Below are 19,020 nucleotides of genomic sequence, written 5' to 3' on the forward strand. Positions count from 1 at the left end.
GAACGAACGCCAGAGAGTCCAGATAGAGTGAAGACTTGCTGGGGGCTGGGAGGCCTGCCAGCCTCCCAGCCCCCCAGCCAGCACCCCTGCCTGCCATATGCCTGGTGAACCCCAAATAAAAAACCTGCAAAACTACTGAGGACTCTGACTCCTCCTTTACCCGGTCTGCATGGGATCAGAAGACCTGCACTGTGTCCAAGTCCTGCCCTTACAATTGGCGTAGTCGGCAGGATCCATGCAGACGGGTATTGGAGCCCTCCGAAGACCTGGAGGGACTAAGGAGAACAGACTGTTTTCCTGTGATGATGCTGGAGGCGCCATGGCGGCACAGAAGTTGGATATGGTCCGGAGCTGTGGGACGAGACCACGCATGGAGGAGACGCCCAAGAGGACCAGGCAACGACACTGGAAAGGACCAGCCAATGACCCCTGAGGCAGCAGGCCGTTGCTGACGCAAGGAGAGGCCAATGGACTTCAACTGATGGACATGGACTGATAAACTTGGACTGACAATACCGCCAAAAGGCGGAGGACCTTGGCAGGTTATGTTTTTTTTTGAGAATCTGGGGGTGGCCAGTGGGCCTTGATGGCCAAAAGCAGCCTGTGCATGCCCAGCAGCCAGGTGGAGGAGAAAAGCCAACTAAGAAGGCAAAAGCTGGTACCAATGCTAAGTTGAGAAGCCCTGAATGGCTGTTAAGCAGCCTGAATATGCTGAAGAACTGTGAGTCTCGTAAAATCACCTGTGGGTGATGCCTTGCTTATTCTTGAGTGAGGGTGAGGAGCTGAGGAACCTGTCCTTGGGGGACGGGTGGGGAATGTGGCTTGGGGTGGAGCCCAAGCCGAATGCAAAGTTTGGATCCCCAACCCATGTGCTTGTGCAGTGGGTTGGCTTGAAAGCAGGGGTCTGTGAGTCGCATGGGTGGCCATGAAGGCCGAGTGTTGGAGCGACTGCAGACAGAAACCCTGAGGGTTGGCGATTACCCCCAACAGAATGAAATTGCCAATCCCAGAGCTAGTGCATCCTGGGGGTGGATGCTGTGTGTGCCTTGTAGCCGAGACTACAGCCAGAGAAGGCCAGGAAGCCTGACGGCTCCTGGTGCGTTATAGTAGATGCTGTGAGTGATTCCCCTCCCTCGTATGAGCAGTGCCTTCGGCAGCAGATTTGGTGGCTCATCTGCTGGTACCAATAATTGTCTTTTGCGCTAGGTTGGTGCCCTGCCTGGACTTATTTGTGTTCTGTTGTATTTTGTTATATTGTATTTTGTTATATTTGATGTATTTGCTTTTGTGGGCCATGGCTGCATTGTTTGTTTGCTTAGAAAATTGTATATATATGTATAGACTGTATGGCAGAAAACCCTGAGGGGGTGGACTGTAGGGTAAAGAAAATGTCAGGCTTTTCTGCCCTTCCGCCATCAGGATAGATGATATGGATCCTTGTCCTGAATGCATGCCTGATGGCGGGCACCTGGAATAGGGTGTGGGCATAGGTAGATGGGATTCAGCTGAGCTAAGACTGTGCTTTTAAGGGCGGCGTCACGGGGGGACGCCAGCAACAGCAGCAGCAGCAGCAGTAGCAGCAGCAGCAGCAGAAGTCGCAGCAGAAGCCGAGAAACAGCCGAGAAGCAGCAGAACGAATGCCAGAGAGTCCAGATAGAGTGAAGACTTGCTGGGGGCTGGGAGGCCTGCCAGCCTCCCAGCCCCCAGCCAGCACCCCTGCCTGCCATATGCCTGGTGAACCCCAAATAAAAAACCTGCAAAACTACTGAGGACTCTGACTCCTCCTTTACCCGGTCTGCATGGGATCAGAAGACCTGCACTGTGTCCAAGTCCTGCCCTTACAAGTGGGAACCCAGGGAGAAAGAGAGATTAACTGGTGAGTGCATCCTATTGGTTACACTTTCTGAGCTGGGACCCCAAGAGCACACTGAAGGCCAGTGTAGGGGGCAGAAAGGACACAGTGCAGGTGTAGGGTAAAGAAAATATCAGGCTTTTCTGCCCTTCCGCCATCAGGATAGATGATGGATCCTTGCCTGAATGCATGCCTGATGGCGGGCACCTGGAATAGGGTGTGGGCATAGGTAGATGGGATTCAGCTGAGCTGAGACTGTGCTTTTAAGGGCGGCGTCACGGGGGGACGCCAGCAGCAGAAGCAGCAGAAGCAGCAGAAGCAGCAGAAGTAGCAGAAGCAGCAGAAGCAGCAGAAGCCGTAGAAGCCGTAGAAGCCGAAGCCGAGAAGCAGCAGAACGAACGCTAGAGAGCCCAGATAGAGTCAAGACTTGCTGGGGGCTGGGAGGCCTGCCAGCCTTCCAGCCCCCCAGCTAGCACCCCTGCCTGCCATATGCCTGGTGAACCCCAAATAAGAAACCTGCAAAAAACTACTGAGGACTCTGGCTCCTCCTTTACCCGGTCTGCATGGGATCAGAAAACCTGCACTGTGCCCGGTCCTGCCCCTTACAGCAGGTTTTCTATAATCCAGCAGATCGGGTCTGAGTCTTCAGTGGCTTTTTTGCAGGCTTTTATTGTGATTTACCAGGTACACAGCAGGCAGGGATGCTGGGGGGCCGGGAGGCTGGCAGATCTCCCAGCCCCCAGCAAGTCTTCACTCTATCTGGGCTCTCGGCGTTTTCTCTCTCTCTCTCTCTCTCTCTCTCTCTCTCTCTCTCTCTCTCTCTCTCTCTCTCTCTCTCTCTCTCTCGGCTTCTGCTGCTGCTGGCATCCCCATGACGCCGCTCTTAAAAGTCCAGTCTCTCAGCCCAGGTGTGCCCACTTCAGGTGCCCGCCATCAGGCATGCATTCAGGACCACAGGGTTCCCTCATCTATCCTAATGGCAGGAGGGCAGAAAAGCCTGATACCTTTTATCTACCCTACAGCCAGCAAAACCAAGAGAGTGCAGGCCACAGGTGTTCAGTTTTATACCAAGCCTGCTGCTTAACTCCACCCTTAGTTCCACCCATCCCCATTCAGGAAATCAAGTGTTCCCCATTCAGGAAGTCAAGAGTTGTGGCAGATTGGGCATGATGGGCTTTGTAATCCTCAGTTCCTGGGATTTCTTTGGCATGGAGGTGGGGGTGGAGTCCATAAAACATCAGTGAGTAGAGATCACTCAATTCTAGAACATTCTCATTGGGTTTCTGTGTGCTTAAAATGAGCTGATGTACATGAAATGTTTATACTGGTGCCCAACACATAGATCTCCCACTGTGGGTCTTAATTTTGCGTGGTTACCCTCAATTACATTTTGAAAGAGAGTAGAATTTGTAGGGCTGAGGAGGAGAATGGAAGAGCAAGAGTCTGCCTTGAGGCTGGCCCTGGAAAGGTGCTGGGTTTAAGAGGACAGATGTGAAAGAGCAGAGGTTTCTTTTATTACAACCTCGGCTCAAACTCTTGCTTGTCTGTGTGTTGCTGTCATCCGTGGAGACTGCTGTGCTTGGCTGAGAGGGATACTGACCCTTCGTGTCCTAAGCCATCACGGGTCAGATTCAGCCACTAGGATTCAGGTTGTGGTCTTTGTTCTGTCACTTTGTTTTGCTCAGTAGTCCTGGTCCATTTTATTTATTAGGTTGTTTACAACCGTTTTCCTGGACTCTGGAGGTAATCAGTCAGTGTGTACTCCATTTCCTCTTTCAACTATGTTTCTTGCTCTTTAGTTCAAGGCTTTTAAAAAACATGTCTTTTTTTTTTCCCTTTTAGTTGTGATAAAATACACAACACACAAAATTGCCTTCTTAACTATGTTTAGATGGACAGTTCAGTGGTATTTGCATCCACATTCAGTCCAACTGTTATCACCATCCATCCCCAGAACTGTTTTCATCTTGAAAAACTGAAATTCTGGGGCCTCCCCGGTGGCGCAGCGGTTGAGCGCTGGGTTGCGAAGCTGCCCACGGCCTCTGCGGTGCCGGTTCGATCCCTGGCTGCTCCCCGGCCACCGGAGGAGGGTCCCACATGGCGTGCAGACCTCTCCTGCCGCCCGCTGCTCCCCTCAGCAGTGTACTTCGGTCCTTCTGCCTGCTCTGCTCCCTGCTCTGGCTCTGGTGAATTCTCTCACCCTCCCACACTTCTGACTGTACCCAGTGCATGTATAAAGCAAAAACAAACAAACAAACAAATAAATAAATAAAACATGCCTCTAAAATAAAAAAAATAAAAATAAAAAACTGAAATTCTGTATCCATGAAACAACTTCCATTCCTCTCCCCCAGCTCCTGGCAGCAGCCATCACTCTTTTTATAAACTTTAGTCAAGTTCATCACTCTATGAACTTGACTACTCAAGGTACCTCAAAAATATGCTTCCTTTTTGTGCAACACTATTTCCCTTGAATTAGAAGCTTCTTATAAAAGATTTTTCAAAAAAGATTTTTAGATGCACTCGCACTTCCTATTTTACAAGAGAGCTTCTCTGTAGTGACTTTACACAAACATTTATGACTGGAATCCTTTTGCACCAGCATCTTTTTTGTTTAACTCGAAAGGAAGTAATCTCCAATCTTCTATAAAAGTACCTAAAGGTTAACATGTGCAGTGAAGCCAGTGAAGATAAAGTTGGAAGTGTTCCTCGCATTCTATCCCATTTCTTACTCCCACAGCCTATAAATGTTGACTGAAAATTGTGTCAAAATCAAAACAGATCTTAACAGAGATCCTAAAATTTTACCACTTGACTCTTTTTTTTAAAAAGATTTATTTATTTATGCATACAACGGCTGGGGCACAGGCCAGAGGTGTGGGGGCTGAGAGGATTCACCAGAGACAGAGTAGGGAGCAGAACAGGCAGATTGACTGGAATACACTGCTGAGGGGAGCAGTAGGCGAGTCAGGAGAGGTCTGCTGCGCCATGTGGGTTGCTCCCTGGCTGGCTGGGGATCAATTTCATGCTGCAGAGGCTTTGGACAGCTTCATAGGTTGTGTCTTAACCCCTTGCGCCACCAGGGAAGCCCCTTGACTCATTTTTCTTGACGTTATTTTTATTTATTTTTTTTTTAGAGGCATGTTTTTTATTTATTTATTTATTTTGTTTGTTTGTTTTGTTTATACATGCACTGGGTACAGTCAGAAGCGCGGGAGGGTGAGAGAATTCACCAGAGTCAGAGCGGGGAGCAGAGCAGGCAGAAGGACCGAAGGACACTGCTGAGGGGAGCAGCGGGCGGCAGGAGAGGTCTGCGCGCCATGTGGGACCCGCCTCCGGTGGCCGGGGATCGAACCGGCGCTGCAGCCGCGGGCAGCTTCGCAACCCAGCGCTCAACCGCTGCGCCACCTGGGAGGCCCTTGACGTTATGTTTGATGTTCATTTTTCTCTGTGCCATGCTTGGTCTGACCTGGAGCTGGAGAAGAAATATTAGTTCCAAAAATTCTCTTCATATGAAATGACTTGACCTGGCTGGAGGCCAACAAGTTTCAAAACTATGCTCACCTGAATGCTTCATGGAATTTTGAAGGCCTGGGCTAATCATTGCACATGCTTCCTCATCAGTCATAATTGAAATGTTGATTGGCTTGAAATAATGACAAAAGAGGAAATGACATTTTTTTAAAAAATATAATTTTTGTATTGGTTTGGAGTTGCAAGAAGATTTCACATTTTAATGAACATTCACTCTGAAGCAAAAAAATCATGGATGAAATAATCTTCTAACTCATATCTCGAAAACTAAAGATAATTCTATAGTATCAGCATATTGGTCATAATGGCCACTTAATTTTTACTGAGCAAATATTAGAACTCTAACAGTTAATCAGTTTATCATCAGTATTTGAATAATGGCTGCTAATTATTTTACACAATAAGTTTAATAAGGTAAAAATGAGAGGGAGGGAATGAGGAATGAAAAAGAGACAAGAACCTCAACTCTAATGGTTGACATAGTTGCTGTAACTGAGCACAACATTTGTCTTCTACTTCCTGGCAGTGAAAATAAAACTCATTATTAGGAAGGAGAATGCCTACTAATTCCACAGGAACATAGCTCTGTCTGGCACTATGTTGTGAAAGGAATTTCTTTTACAGGGACAATAAATGATGTAATTCACAGCTTTTACGAAAAATGCAGAAGTAGATTTCATTTTCTTCCTACTGAGAAAGCCAATGACAGTCGGGGGAAGTGACAAGGGCATCAATTCTGCAAGGAGGCTAAAGTGCTTTAGGAATTTAATCTTCATGCTGTAATTATAAAACTGATACAACACAGGGTTTTAGATCCCCCCACACCTCCCTTCCAGAGCCAGGTTTTGCTAGAAGCTGGACTGCAGATGATTTGAGTTGTCCCCTCTGACCAGAGCCTGGAGAATTTTAATCTCTGATACCGGCTAAGACCAGATCTGATCGCTTTGGAAACCAGACAAGCAGATGGTGGGGCTGACATCCTTTTACAAACACCAAGCTGTGTGCTCACCCAGGTGGAAGCCTCCCCACCCGTCTGCAGATGAAGACGAGCTGTGGGTGTATCAGCAGGCAGATCTAGGCTTGCGGGGGTCAGCAGCCCCTTGGCTGCCCCTGAACTTAGACAGATGTTTGACTGAGACCCCAGAGTTCCACCCACAGTGCACAACAGACATGGTTTTAGCTTAGAAGCTATTAGGATAAAGTGGGCCATATGACTGCCTAACCAGAGGAAAGGTCCTCTTGGTCTGCCAGGGTACTCCAACCTCGAGAGGGATGGTCCCTTCTTAGGCCTGCCAGGATGAAATAGTTGCAGAGTTGACCCCCCAGTCAGCTCACAAGCTGACTCGTGTTTCTGGGGGTTTCATATTGATAGATGTTCGGGTACACCTGCCTGGGATAAAAATTTTGGCCTAAACATAATTAAAGCCTCATTTTTGATGGTCAAACTGTATTTTTGATGTCCATTCTGGGGCTCTTGATCTAATATGATGAAACTGTGTTTATGGTGGGAAATGTCTTCTTATTTGTCTTCCTGTTTGCTGTGGCAGTTTATCATGACCTATGCAAAGGTTTGAGACTGAATATGAAATATTGGTAAATTAGTTGGAGTGAATACAGGTTTCTGTCAGAAAATAATCACATCTCTCATTCCTTCTTGGAACTATAATTATTACTGTAGTAAGTATAATGTAACGCTTAAATACATTTGTTCTACAAAGTTTTCTGACCCCAGAGGTCTCTAAGAATTCCAGAACAGGTAAAAGTAATTTTTTAAAAAGTGAGGCATTTTTTGCCCAAAATATGGATGACTAGATCAAGAAGATGTGGTATATATACACAGTGGAATACTATTCAGCAATCAAAAAAGATAAACTCATGCCATCTGCAGCAACATAGACAGAGCTAGAAGGGATCATGCTCAGTGAAATAAGCCAGAAGGAAAAAAGAAAAATATTGGATGGTTTCACTTATAGGAGGAATATAAGGGAACTAAATAAGGGACCAGGAAAGAAAAATAACAACAACAGCAATAATAAAACCAAACCACCAGACAACCATAAATCAGATACATTCTGTGAGGGAGGGGAAGGAAATGGATCAATACAGGGGAGGGGAGAGCACAAGGGACTATGGTGATGGTTCATGGGTGAACTGGTGGTGGGAATTTTAAGGGGAAGACATATTGATGTAAAAGATGTAAATAAAAAAATTATAAAAAATGTAAAAAGAGGGCCTCCCTGGTGGCGCAGGTGGTTGAGTGCCACGCCGGGAAGCTGTCCGTATCCTCTGCGGCGCCGGTTTGATCCCGGCCGGCCAGCGAGGGTCTCACATGGTGGGGCAGACCTCTCATGTCTCGCCTGCTGCTCCCCTCAGCAGTGTATTTCGTCAGTCTGCTTGTTCTGTTCCCTGCCCTGTCTCTGGTGAATCCTCTCACCCTCCAGCACATCTGGCCTGTACCCCTGTTCTTGTATAAATAAAATAAATCTTTAAAAAAAAGCAAAAAGAAAAAAATAAATAAAAAGAATAAAAATAGGAACAAAAAAGGTTTCCTTTAAAAAAAAAGTGAGGCATTTTATTGTGGTCACCATGTCATTTAATTTGATAAGACTCCTTTTCATGTCTGTATGCAGAGATGTAGGAGAGGGCTAGAACTCTGTGGGCTCAGAGGAAATTTCAAGCCAGAACTAATCAGGTGTCGTGACATCTTTCCATGGGACAGTGACTTAGCTGAGGTCGGCGAAGATGTGACCTGTTGGGGAAGCGCTACCTCCCCTGGGCAGTGCCACTCAGCTCCAGGTGACTATGGTCAGGGGATGATAGTCAGCTCTCCCATCCTGGTGGACTTTTTTTTTTTTTTGTGGGACCCTCACCGGTGGCCGGGGACCGAACCCGCGCTGCAGAGGCTGTGGGTAGCCTCACAACCCAGCGCTCAACCACTGTGCCACCAGGGGAGGCCCCCTGGTGGACCTTCTGTTTGTTCTTTTTCTTAAGAGAAAATGAAAATTCAGATTTTTAAAAAGTGAAACCTCCCCATTTTGAAAAGCCAGTGGCTAATGAGAAAATTTTAAAGACAAAGCACCCCGTGTTGGTTATATCACGCCCCATGCTGTACCTATGGGCTCTGATCAACCAGTTTATTAGGTTTTACCTCACATTATTTGTAGGCTGGAGTCCAATTCTAAATTTGCCTGGGAATCTATGCTAATAAGTCAAATTAAACCTACATTTCCTGGTGATGACGGATATATTTTATGTATAAAGCCAACTTTAAGGGATTTTGTTGCAATTAATTTTTCCGGTCATAAATTCTGGTGTTCCTTGTAGGGAACCACCTCGTTGATAGAGGTGGCTTCAAAAAATGCTATATAACTGCTCAGAGGGGAAACCCAAAGTGTACTTTTTTTTTCATTTTATTTTTGCTGAGGTTTTCTTATAATTTGTGTGTTGAAGGACACTGGGACATTATTGAGCCCAAATGCCCTCCCCACAGGTATGGAGGCAGGGTGAGCATAGTCATCAAGTTGAGCCTTGAGCCTTGGTCTTCTGCTCATTGCTAATAATAATTAGTGTTAATTGAGGTGCTCATATTTGCTGGGAATTTTTCTAGTTATCCCTAAATCCCACAAAGCAACTGTTGTTACCCCACTTCCAGAGAAGAAAACTAAGGTGCAGTGACTTGTCCCAGGTCACACACCTCATAAGAGGTGAAGCTAGTGAAGTGTGTTTGTGTCTTACACTACTTATTTTTTTTTAAGATTTATTTATTTATGCATACAAGAGCTGGGGTAAAGGTCAGAAGAGTGGGTGTGTGAGAGAATTCACCAGAGACAGAGTGGGGAACAGAACAGGCAGACAGACCGAAGACACTGCTGAGGGGAGTAGTGGGTGAGTCAGGAGAGGTCTGCTGTGCCATGTGGGTAGCTCCCTGGCTGGGGATTGAACTTGTGCTGCAGAGGCTGTGGATTCATAATGTGGTGCTTAACCCCTTGTGCCACCAGGGAGGCCCACACTACTTGTTATTTTCCAGGCACTTGAATCCTTAAATTCCCAGTGCATTTAGGCTATTCCAAGAATTGCTGCTTTCAGAGCTTGGCATTGTATGAGAATCTAAAAATTTTAAAATATATGTCCTATAATATCTCCTGATTTAGTACATGAAATCATCCTATACAATGTCTTCATTCTTTTTCATTGATTGTTGCTTTTAGACTGTGGTTATTGGTGAAGGTTCATTTTGCAGAAATTTTAAATCTTATTCCCTATTGAAGCTGTGGTTGTCCTGCTGCCAAGGAGCTCAGGCTTCAAAGGCAGGCAGCTCTGGATTCAAGTCCTGTTTTGGCAGAGTGTGACCTTGGGGAAGTGACCTGGAATGGTGGGGTCTCAGTTTCCTCTTCCAAAAAGTGGAAACAATGACAGCAGCCTCCCGGGAGTGCTGATGGTTAAGGGAGACAATCCCTGGGCATCCTTGTGCCAGGTGCCAGGCACACAATTCCAAACCCAGGAAAAGGGATTCCCCATTCCCCGTGCTGCTTCCATGCCCAGGCCCAAAGCGAGGACAGAAGTGCTGGTGCTGAACAGCGTGCTCTAGCAGGCCATTGGCATTGAGCATGTGAGCATGCTTATTTGGGGTTCTTTATACTTATATCTTCACCTTGGGTGTGGCCTCTCTTAAGAAGAGGCCTCAAGGTGGAGCATTCCTATCTTAAGTCCTGCTGTGGCCCTTCACCTATACCTGCTCACGACTGACTTTCAAACTCTTTCTCAGCATTTTTTGCTTAGCAACTGCTGCTGCTCAACTCTGGACCCAAGGCCCAGGGCATTTAAGTAAAGGATTATTATAGTCTTCGTGAAAGAAATCTTATGTCAGAAAGGATCCCATCAGAGTTGAAGTGCCTCACCCCATAGCAGTAAGCCTAGGTGCATATCATCATCTCCTGTGGCAGTTACTTTTATTAACTTAATTGTTGGTTTATTTATTTGGCAGTGGGGTGGGGGTGGCCAAGGTAGCAGGAAGCAATTCCATTTTGAAGAGTCACCATTAGAAATAGTCACTGCTGTTGCCATTTCTTTTTTGATGTATCACCAAAGTACAGTTCAGCTAATAAAGTCTAAGCACAAGAGAGAGTTCACTTTGGAGCAATACTGCTGTTAAGTTAATACACACAAAGAAAAGATGCATTAGAAACCACTCTTGGTTACTTGGGAAGATTACTTGGAGGAATTATTTGATGGGTTGTTAAAGCCAATGTGAAATCTTTTAAAATGGGATGAGTACCCTTTCCAGGAACCTGTAATTCAAAAACATTTCTGTGAATTTTTCCTAAAATTACCTCTCATTCTTCTTCCAGAAAAGCTACCAATGAGATTTTTGTTAGGCTTAAGGAGAGAAAAATTTTTCTCAAAGGAGAATGTCTTCGATGGTCTTAGATATCCAGTTGAGCCTAGAGGAGCTTACAGATGAGATGAACAATAATGTGGATTTGCTAATATTCAAACCCTGTGGACCTTTTGGTCACTCTTTAAGGCTGACCTTAATGCCTTTCTCCATGTTAGCCTTCACAGACATGCCCAATCAATCTGGAATTTCTTTCCATGATGTTTTCACAGTACATGGTGTTGTGTATGGTAGCAGTGAGCCCTGTCCCCAAAGAGCAGTACCTCCTTTAAGGTCAAGAACTACTGGAGCTGAAGATTCTTTACTAGTCTTAGCCTTCCTGACACTGAGGGATTCAGTGGGAAATTATTGCTATCTTCTGAGGGTGATCAGTTTTTGTAATTTAAAAAATTATAAATAAGCAGTTGGTTTGAAAATGTTATGTGCTTGTGATCTACATTTGCTTCTGTGAATTTTGCTTTCAAAACTGGCTCTCTTTATTATAATTAAAGTAAAAATCAAAATCAACAAGCAACTATGAACCAGAGACACACTACGGGGGCGTGGGGGGAGGGAGTAGGGTCAAAATAAGGGGGATGGGAATTGTATGGGGAGTATAATCAAGATGAATATGCATACATTGTGCAAAAATGAAAAATGATGTAAAAAATATATAAAATTAAAAAATAAAATAAAAAAACTGGCCCTCTATCCTCCTCTGGTACAGTCTTTACTTTCTTTACTTTGTTTCCTTGTTTTCTACGTGATAAATAAAGTTCTTTTCAATCATCACAGCCTTCATTTAGTGCTTATGGTGCATCTTTCATGCACACACATACACACACACACACACACACACACATATATATATATATATATATATATATATATATATATAACTGGTCTTTCCAGTGTTAATAAAAACTCAGGTGGAGGACCTGAAGATCTGTTGGATTGCTCAAGTTAGCTTCTGTTCTGTGAGCTCTGTGCTAAGAAGTAGAGATGCAATGAGGTAAATAAGACAACTCCGATTTGAGGAGTTTACTGGGCAGTACTCCACCCCATTCCCTTCATTACAAAGTTAAAAATTAAAATAAATGCTAAAAACAATGCTTGTCAACTGATGGAATAAAAAATGTTCTGATTGCAAAAAGTGTTTTTGGTGTTGCCAAAAATCATCAAACAGTGTTTCAGATACTATAGGGCCCCAGAATAGATCAAAATGAAACCATTGAGAAACCCCTAGATATGGACCCAACCTCTAGGGCAGTAGACAGTGTCTTAGGATATAGAAAAAGTGGAAAACAAAAGTAGAAAACGACTTTCCTAAGTCTAAGTAACACTCTAGCAAGAGTCCTGTCTGTGGATTTGAGAAAGGAGGAAGGCATGTTTTGGACAAAACAGCATGGTTGAAGGCCAATATGATTCCAGATAGATTGTTACAGAGGAGGAGGGGCTGGAGGCCAAGGAGGTAAGTGAGAGAAATTGATAAGCAGTATCAATTTAAAAAAATCCAAACCTAGGCAGCTCTGGGGCCTGCCTGTGACTACGCAGATACCTCTCTTTTTTTCTCTCTCCTTTTCCTAATAAACCTGTCCTTTTAAAATATAAAAAAAAAATCAAAATCTACTAAGTCGCTCTGTCACTATTTAAAGGCTGCCAACTTGCTTAAAAGGGAACAAAGGCAAAGTCTGCAAATGAGAGGGAGGATAAAGAACCAAATATCTGCCGAACTCCAGAGACTCTTAATCAGACCAGTGCTGGGACAAGGGCTCTAGGGCTGTGCCTGAGGACCCCTAGGGCTAAGCTTTCTAGAAGATTGGGTAGAGGTCTGAGGAATTAGAGGTTGTCATGGAGACAGCTCCTGAGGAAGGCCTGTGCGGAATGCTTCTCAGGGAATGAAACCCTTTTAGAGATGTGCTGCATTAAGCAAGGTTGACTCAATAAAGAGTCCTTCGTCAGCAGGATTTGGGAAATGGTTTTCTGGAGGAAACCTTGCTGCGTTGCCTGTGGGTATATCTTTCAGTTGTCTGCCCTGCCCTGACTCCTCTGCTCTCAGTCCTAACCCAGAGTTAGTCTTTGCAGCTGTGGCTTCTCTGATCAGTGCTGCCTGAGAGCTCCTGTGTTGCCAAGATTCTCCCGGAGGCCTATGGAAGTCACCAGTAGGGGGCAGCCCAGCATGCTCCTCAGTCTTCTGGTTCCTGCCCAGTGGCGTTTTTAGACTGTCTTTTAGGTGGTCCAGGTAACAAAGAATTTAAGTTCAGGGGTATTTGTCCAATGTGTAACTGAGAAGCCCTGGGATCTTCCCTGCTTGTATTACTTTCTTTGTCTCTCTTTCCATTTCTCAGCACCTTCTTTCTTCTCTCCCTTCTTACCTCTCTCCCTTCCCCTTACCTTTTTTTCTTCCAAAATTTTAAAAATCAAAAATGTAACACCATAACAAGAACTTTCTGTGTTTATATTTAAAACTGGTGCTTTAACTTTTTGGTCTTTTTTTGTTACAATCTTTTTATTTATTTGTTTGTTTGTTTGTTTTTAAAGATTTATTTATTTATTTGCATACACAAATGGGGGTACAGGCCAGAGGTATGAAGGGTGAGAGGATTCACTAGAGACAGAGTGGGGAACAGAACAGGCAGACTGACTGAAATACACTGCTGAGGGGAGCAGCAGGCAAGATAGGAGAGGTCTGTGGCACCATGTGGGTAGCTCCCTGGCTGTGTGGGGATCAAATTCATGCTGCAGTGGATGAGGCTAGCTTCATATGTTGCTTCTTAATCCCTTGTGCCACCAGGGAGGCCCTGTTACAACCTTTTTAAATAAGTGAAATAGTTTAACAATTTGTTTCTTTACCCCAGACGTATTTTCCTTTCCCAAGGTGAACTTCATGCAGTCTTCTTAGACTTTTACATGTGTACTGGATAATAAACATTATATAGTCTGTGTATTTTTAAAACTTCACATATATTGTTTCACAGTAGATGTACATATCAGTATGTGATTTTGCTCCTTTTTCTTTCTCACTTTGCATGGAGATCTTTTTGCTTAAATATAAAAATATAGTTCAATTCAACTTATGTATTTTTTAATCAACTTGTATATTTAATATCTTATTTGCTTGAATTTCTTCATTGATGAATACTTGGGTATACATTTGATAATGATCATAACACAATATTATGAATATTGTGAATATTCTTGTGTGTGTGTCCCCTTGTGTGGATATGTGAGAACTTCTTGCAGGTGAACACCTAAGAATGAAATTTTTGGTATAAAGTGTGTTGATTGATGATATTCCAGGTTACCTGGCAAATTGCCTATCAGAATTGTTATACCAGTTTACACTCTCTCTAAAAATATAACAGAGACCCCTAATCTCATTAGACATGCTTTTCATTGTCAGACTTTAAACATTATGCCATTCTAGTGGGAGAAGAGTGATACACTGTTGTTCTAGTTTGCATTTCAGGTTGTGGGGTGAGTAGCTTTCCTTATATTTCTTGGTCTAGAATGGAGGTTACCCCTCTGTAAATTGCATTTTACTGGTTTTCATTCTAACCTTTCATTCTAACCTATGTTTCCTCACTTGATGGAAACCACAGGGAGTTTCTTAGGAGATCAAGTTCATGAAAGCTTTATAGCCAACAGCCATGTTGTAGGCATCTTCAAATGGTCACCAGGAAGGGAAATTCTTGGCATTTGCCACTGGAATGATCTTTGTGGCCTTTAAATTCAACTCTTCTGTTGGTGTTTCCATTTTGATCAGGAGAAAAATTCATTTATTTATCCAGGGCATTCCTGTCTCCCCAGAGGGAGAATATTCTCTGTGAGGGAGAATATTTTCATAGTTTTGCATGGATCTCTTGATGACTCTCAGCAAACTCTCCTATCTGACCTTAGATCCAAGAACTTTGATCCAGGTATCTAACTTATTTTCATCTCAAGAATACCATGAATTTACCACTGGCCAAATTTATCCTACCTCTCCTTCTTTTCTTGGGCATTGGTGACTAGAATACTTGGAGTTAAGCTTGTGTTCTTTTGCCAACAAGTCTATGCATTTTTAACCTTAATTCTTTAGTTCCATTGATATTATGCTCTTGCTTTTCTTTGTTCTATTCCTTCAATTTTTATTTGTGTTGTCTCATTTATTTTATTTTATTTACTATAACTGGGAATTTAAAAACTAAACAGCTGATGAAAATGAAATAAAAATGTTAAAAAGGGCATACCTAACAAAAAGTTAAAATAGATGCTTTATGCAACAGATGTTAAGAATGTAGGGGGTGGCTGGCCCATGATGTCAGCGTGTAGAACACACTGGTGATCCAGGCAAGGAGGGGTGGCTGAATTCTCAGGTGATTTCAGAACTGCAACAGCAGCTACATGAACTCAGCTGGAGGCAGTGGAAGGTGCTCAGGAAGTCCTGGCTGTGATTGCAAAAGAAACCTTGTTCTTGTTACCTGCCCTTTTTGCTTCTAGTTGCAAGAACAAAGCATTAACACTTAGGAATGCAGTTGTTGTAGGGGGACATCTTTTTAAAAAATTTATTTATTTATTTGTTTGTTTGTTTGTTTGTTTGTTTATACAAGAACCGGGGTACAGGCCAGAGTCGCGGGAGGGTAAGAGGATTCACTAGAGACAGACGGGGAACAACAGGCAGACTGATGAAATACACTGCTTAGGGGAGCAGCATGTGTGGCAGGAGAGGTCTGCTGAACCCTGGCGCTGGGAACAAACTGGCACTGCAGAGGCTGCAGACAGTTTCACAGCACTGTGCTCAACCGCCTGTGCCATCAGGGGAGGCTCAAGTAGGGGGACAATTTAGAAGAGGGACGTTGTAGTTTCTGTTGAAAATGTCAGTGGAATGAAAGCCTTGGGAAATGTATCTAAAATGTGATAATTTTGAAACATTTCATAAATACTCTTGATGCTGAAAGTTGTTTGAGGAGAAGGTTGGGGTGTTAAAATGTTTCCTTCTTCTGTGTGTGGTAGCTGGAGGGAGGAAAATAAATCTTTCCTTCAGGTCTATTAAGAGCCAAGCCCTGGGGATCAGGGGGACCAAGATCTTTGCGAGGAAGATGTGCTTCTGTCTTGGATGTTCCCTCATCTTGTAACTGGGGATGTGTTTATGTGGGTCTTTTAAAAATTATTTCTCTTTGATATAATTTTATTTCTTCAGAACATTTACTTGTACTTTATGTCTAAAATTTGTTTCTTAAAAATGGGTGCACCACTCTTAGAATACATAGCTTGTCATCTTTTTTGCTTTTTAGGATTGGATAGAAGGGGCCTAGTGAGGCTCGATCCTTTCTTCCCCATTGGTTACTAGATTATTCATTTTAACTCATGTTGGCAACAATAGGGACACTTATTTGCTTTCAATATATTAGTTGGAACATATTGTTTATCTACAAATTTTGAAAGAGAAAGTGGAAAATCCACCCTGGAACAACATCCTGTAATACTTTTGGAAACTTCAAGTGCAGCCTGCCCATACATCCACTCATCTACATACCACCTATCTACTCTCCCTCCCTCCCTCCCTCCCTCCCTCCCGCCCACCCACACATCCATCCATCCATCCATCCATCCATCCATCCATCCATCCATCCATCTATCCACCACCCAACCATCCTTCATCATTTGAGCACCTATTTTGTGTAAGGTTCTTTGCTAGATGCTGATGCACACATTAAAAATGATAAAACAGGATACAGGTGTCTTCAAAGAGGTTGTGATCTAAGAGCAGTAAATAGACATGTACTCAAATAAATACAGCACAAGGAAATTCCATGATGGTCCTTTTAAGAATTTTGTGTTTGAATTACTAAGGATTGTTTTGGTTACAAGGGACAGGGATTCATATCAAATTTCGGTTAGTGACATCTAACCTCAGGGATAACTGGAACATAGACTCCATGGCATTTTCAGGGTTCTCTCTGTATCTCTTAGTTCCTTTTGTGTACTGACATCATTCTTGAATAGTCTTTCCTTGTATTAGAAAATGTTTCCAATGGCAGTCCCAGTCCTGTGTAATCTTTTTCTTCTTTTTTTATGTGTAATCTTTTACACACACACACACACATACACATACATACATATGTAAACACACATATACATATACACACATACATATATATGTGTGTGTATATATATATATATATATAGAGAGAGAGAGAGAGAGAGAGAGAGAGAGAGAGAGAGACTCAGTGCTAGCATTCATTAATTTTGGTACGATTCTCACTGGTCCAGTTTGAAGTCACATGCACATCTCTAACCCAAGGCCAAGGGGATGGGCTTTTCTGGCCAGCAAAGTCATAAGTTTATTCCCATATTTGAAGTTTTGGGACTAGAGGGAGAGGAAGGTTTATATGAGAAGCATTAAGGCCACATGGGGTTTGTGAAATATGCCTCCTGAAAGGTAAAAATCACCATTATTATAGATAAAGAAAGGAAGAGGAAATGCTGGGTCAGGAAAAAAAATTGTGTTGAGGCAGGAAAGGTGAGTAAAGGGGGGAGAGGAGTCTGCTTTAGGGTTTTAGGTAGTAAACGGAGAGACTGGCTGTTTTCTTGGAATGTGAGGAGAGATGTGACTTGTTTTGGGTGGTGTCTTGGGATGACATCAGTACCCCCATGACTATCACCAAAAAGACAAAATGCCTTTGAGAGATAGTGGATGCATTTCCAAGTAATTTTGAGGTCCCTTGGAAGGGGAAGCAAACTGAATTTGTCTGTGGAAAGAATGATGAAAGATTAAGAAAAAAATGGAACCTGCTCAACCTGTCACTGACTATGAAACCTGGTCCATCATGGTTTCTTCTCAATCATACTCCGTCTTACTCTTCTTGCTGTATTTAAAAAAAATGGGGTGGGCTGTCTGGGTGGAATGGGATCATCTTTGGTAACCTGGTAAGGTTGGATGGAAGTTACCCCTTCTGTCATGTATCCCCAACATTCTGAGTCACTGGTTTTCACTGTTTTTTTTTTTTTTTGTAGTTACATTGCAAATCAGAAAAGATTAGAAATCATCAATGAAGATGATGTTGAAGCTTACGTGGGACTGAAAAATCTGTGAGTGCTCCAAACTTCCATGCATAATCTCAGAACTTTTTCTTATGCTTTATTATTGTCAGAGAGCAGTCATCATTTAATTCTAACAAACATGCACTTATATATGTTTTCATAGGACAATTGTGGATTCTGGATTAAAATTTGTGGCTCATAAAGCATTTCTGAAAAATGGCAACTTACAGTACATGTAAGTAAAAGTTTATTTATTTATTTTGCTTCCCAGGTTCCCATTTATTCAATATTCTCATCTTCTCATTTGTTTCCCTTATTTTCCAACTCTAAACTCCCTTTAAAAAAATAAGTTAGCATAGCTGTGACAATAACTTAGAAACATTTAGCTTTGATTTTGTTTGATTTTTGAATAGCTTCAGAGGAGTACTTAGAACAGCCTGTTTATTTCCTTTCATGAATTTCTGGGCCACTTCCATCTTGGACAGAGCAATAGGCCAACAGCAAGGAGTCTGATGTGAAAACTATGACCTGGTATAGCATCCTTGATTCTTTTCCTTGGAATTGTAACATGTTCCCTGGAAAACATCAAACTAGTGCAATTGAAAGAAACTTGGCCTTTTTCAGGAACTAAAAATTGCTAATGCTTCTCCCTCCCCTTACAATAGAACCTCCTTGAACCCTCAGTTTCCCAAAGCTATCTGTTACGATTGATAAAAGTAAAAAAAAAAAAAAATCAATCATGGGGCATTTAAAGGGTTCAAATTGTTATTAACAATAGCTAAACCTTTCCCTAAAGTCACATTGATGCTTTCTTGATTGCATTCAAATGGAAATATGGAAAATAGGAGTGTTTAGGTTGTTTGCTGCTAAATCCTATTAGATGATAGAGTTAGTCAATAAGATATGACTGTCCTGAGAGATTTGTGCATTTAATAGAGAATCACCACTCTGAAGCTCAGATTGGTGTTCCCCATGCCTGAGTTTTCTGTGGGCGCTTCTGCTGGAGGAATGTTGCTTGAATTCATTGACCCTTCTGTGTTTTGAGAATTCCATTTGAAACAATACCCTATTTTCTCAGAATCTACAGACTTTCATCATCATTTTTCTGATGATTAGTTAGGAAGATATTTTGATTTCCATCTTATAGACATAAAATAAAACTGAAAAATTTCTAGTAGTTGCTCCAGTCCACAGATTGCAAGTGGCAGGGTTGTGATTGCAGGGCTCACTCCAG

At 42.9% G+C, this 19,020-nt stretch overlaps 1 protein-coding gene across 5 annotated transcripts in view; it reads left to right on the forward strand.

Moving 5' to 3' along the window:
- NTRK2 (neurotrophic receptor tyrosine kinase 2) overlaps positions 1 to 19,020 on the forward strand; it is a gene marked incomplete at its 3' end in the record, with an annotated part of 340,861 nt that overhangs the window by 18,363 nt on the left and 303,478 nt on the right. For all 5 annotated transcript variants that reach the window (XM_084238704.1, XM_084238705.1, XM_084238706.1 and 2 more), the window contains exons 2-3: positions 17,760 to 17,834; positions 17,950 to 18,021. In XM_084238704.1, the coding sequence (XP_084094830.1) occupies positions 17,760 to 17,834; positions 17,950 to 18,021 (147 nt within the window). The remainder of the gene's footprint in view (positions 1 to 17,759; positions 17,835 to 17,949; positions 18,022 to 19,020) is intronic.

The sequence above is a fragment of the Talpa europaea genome (assembly GCF_964194135.1).
Source record: "Talpa europaea genome assembly, chromosome: 7".
Lineage (NCBI taxonomy): Eukaryota > Metazoa > Chordata > Mammalia > Eulipotyphla > Talpidae > Talpa > Talpa europaea.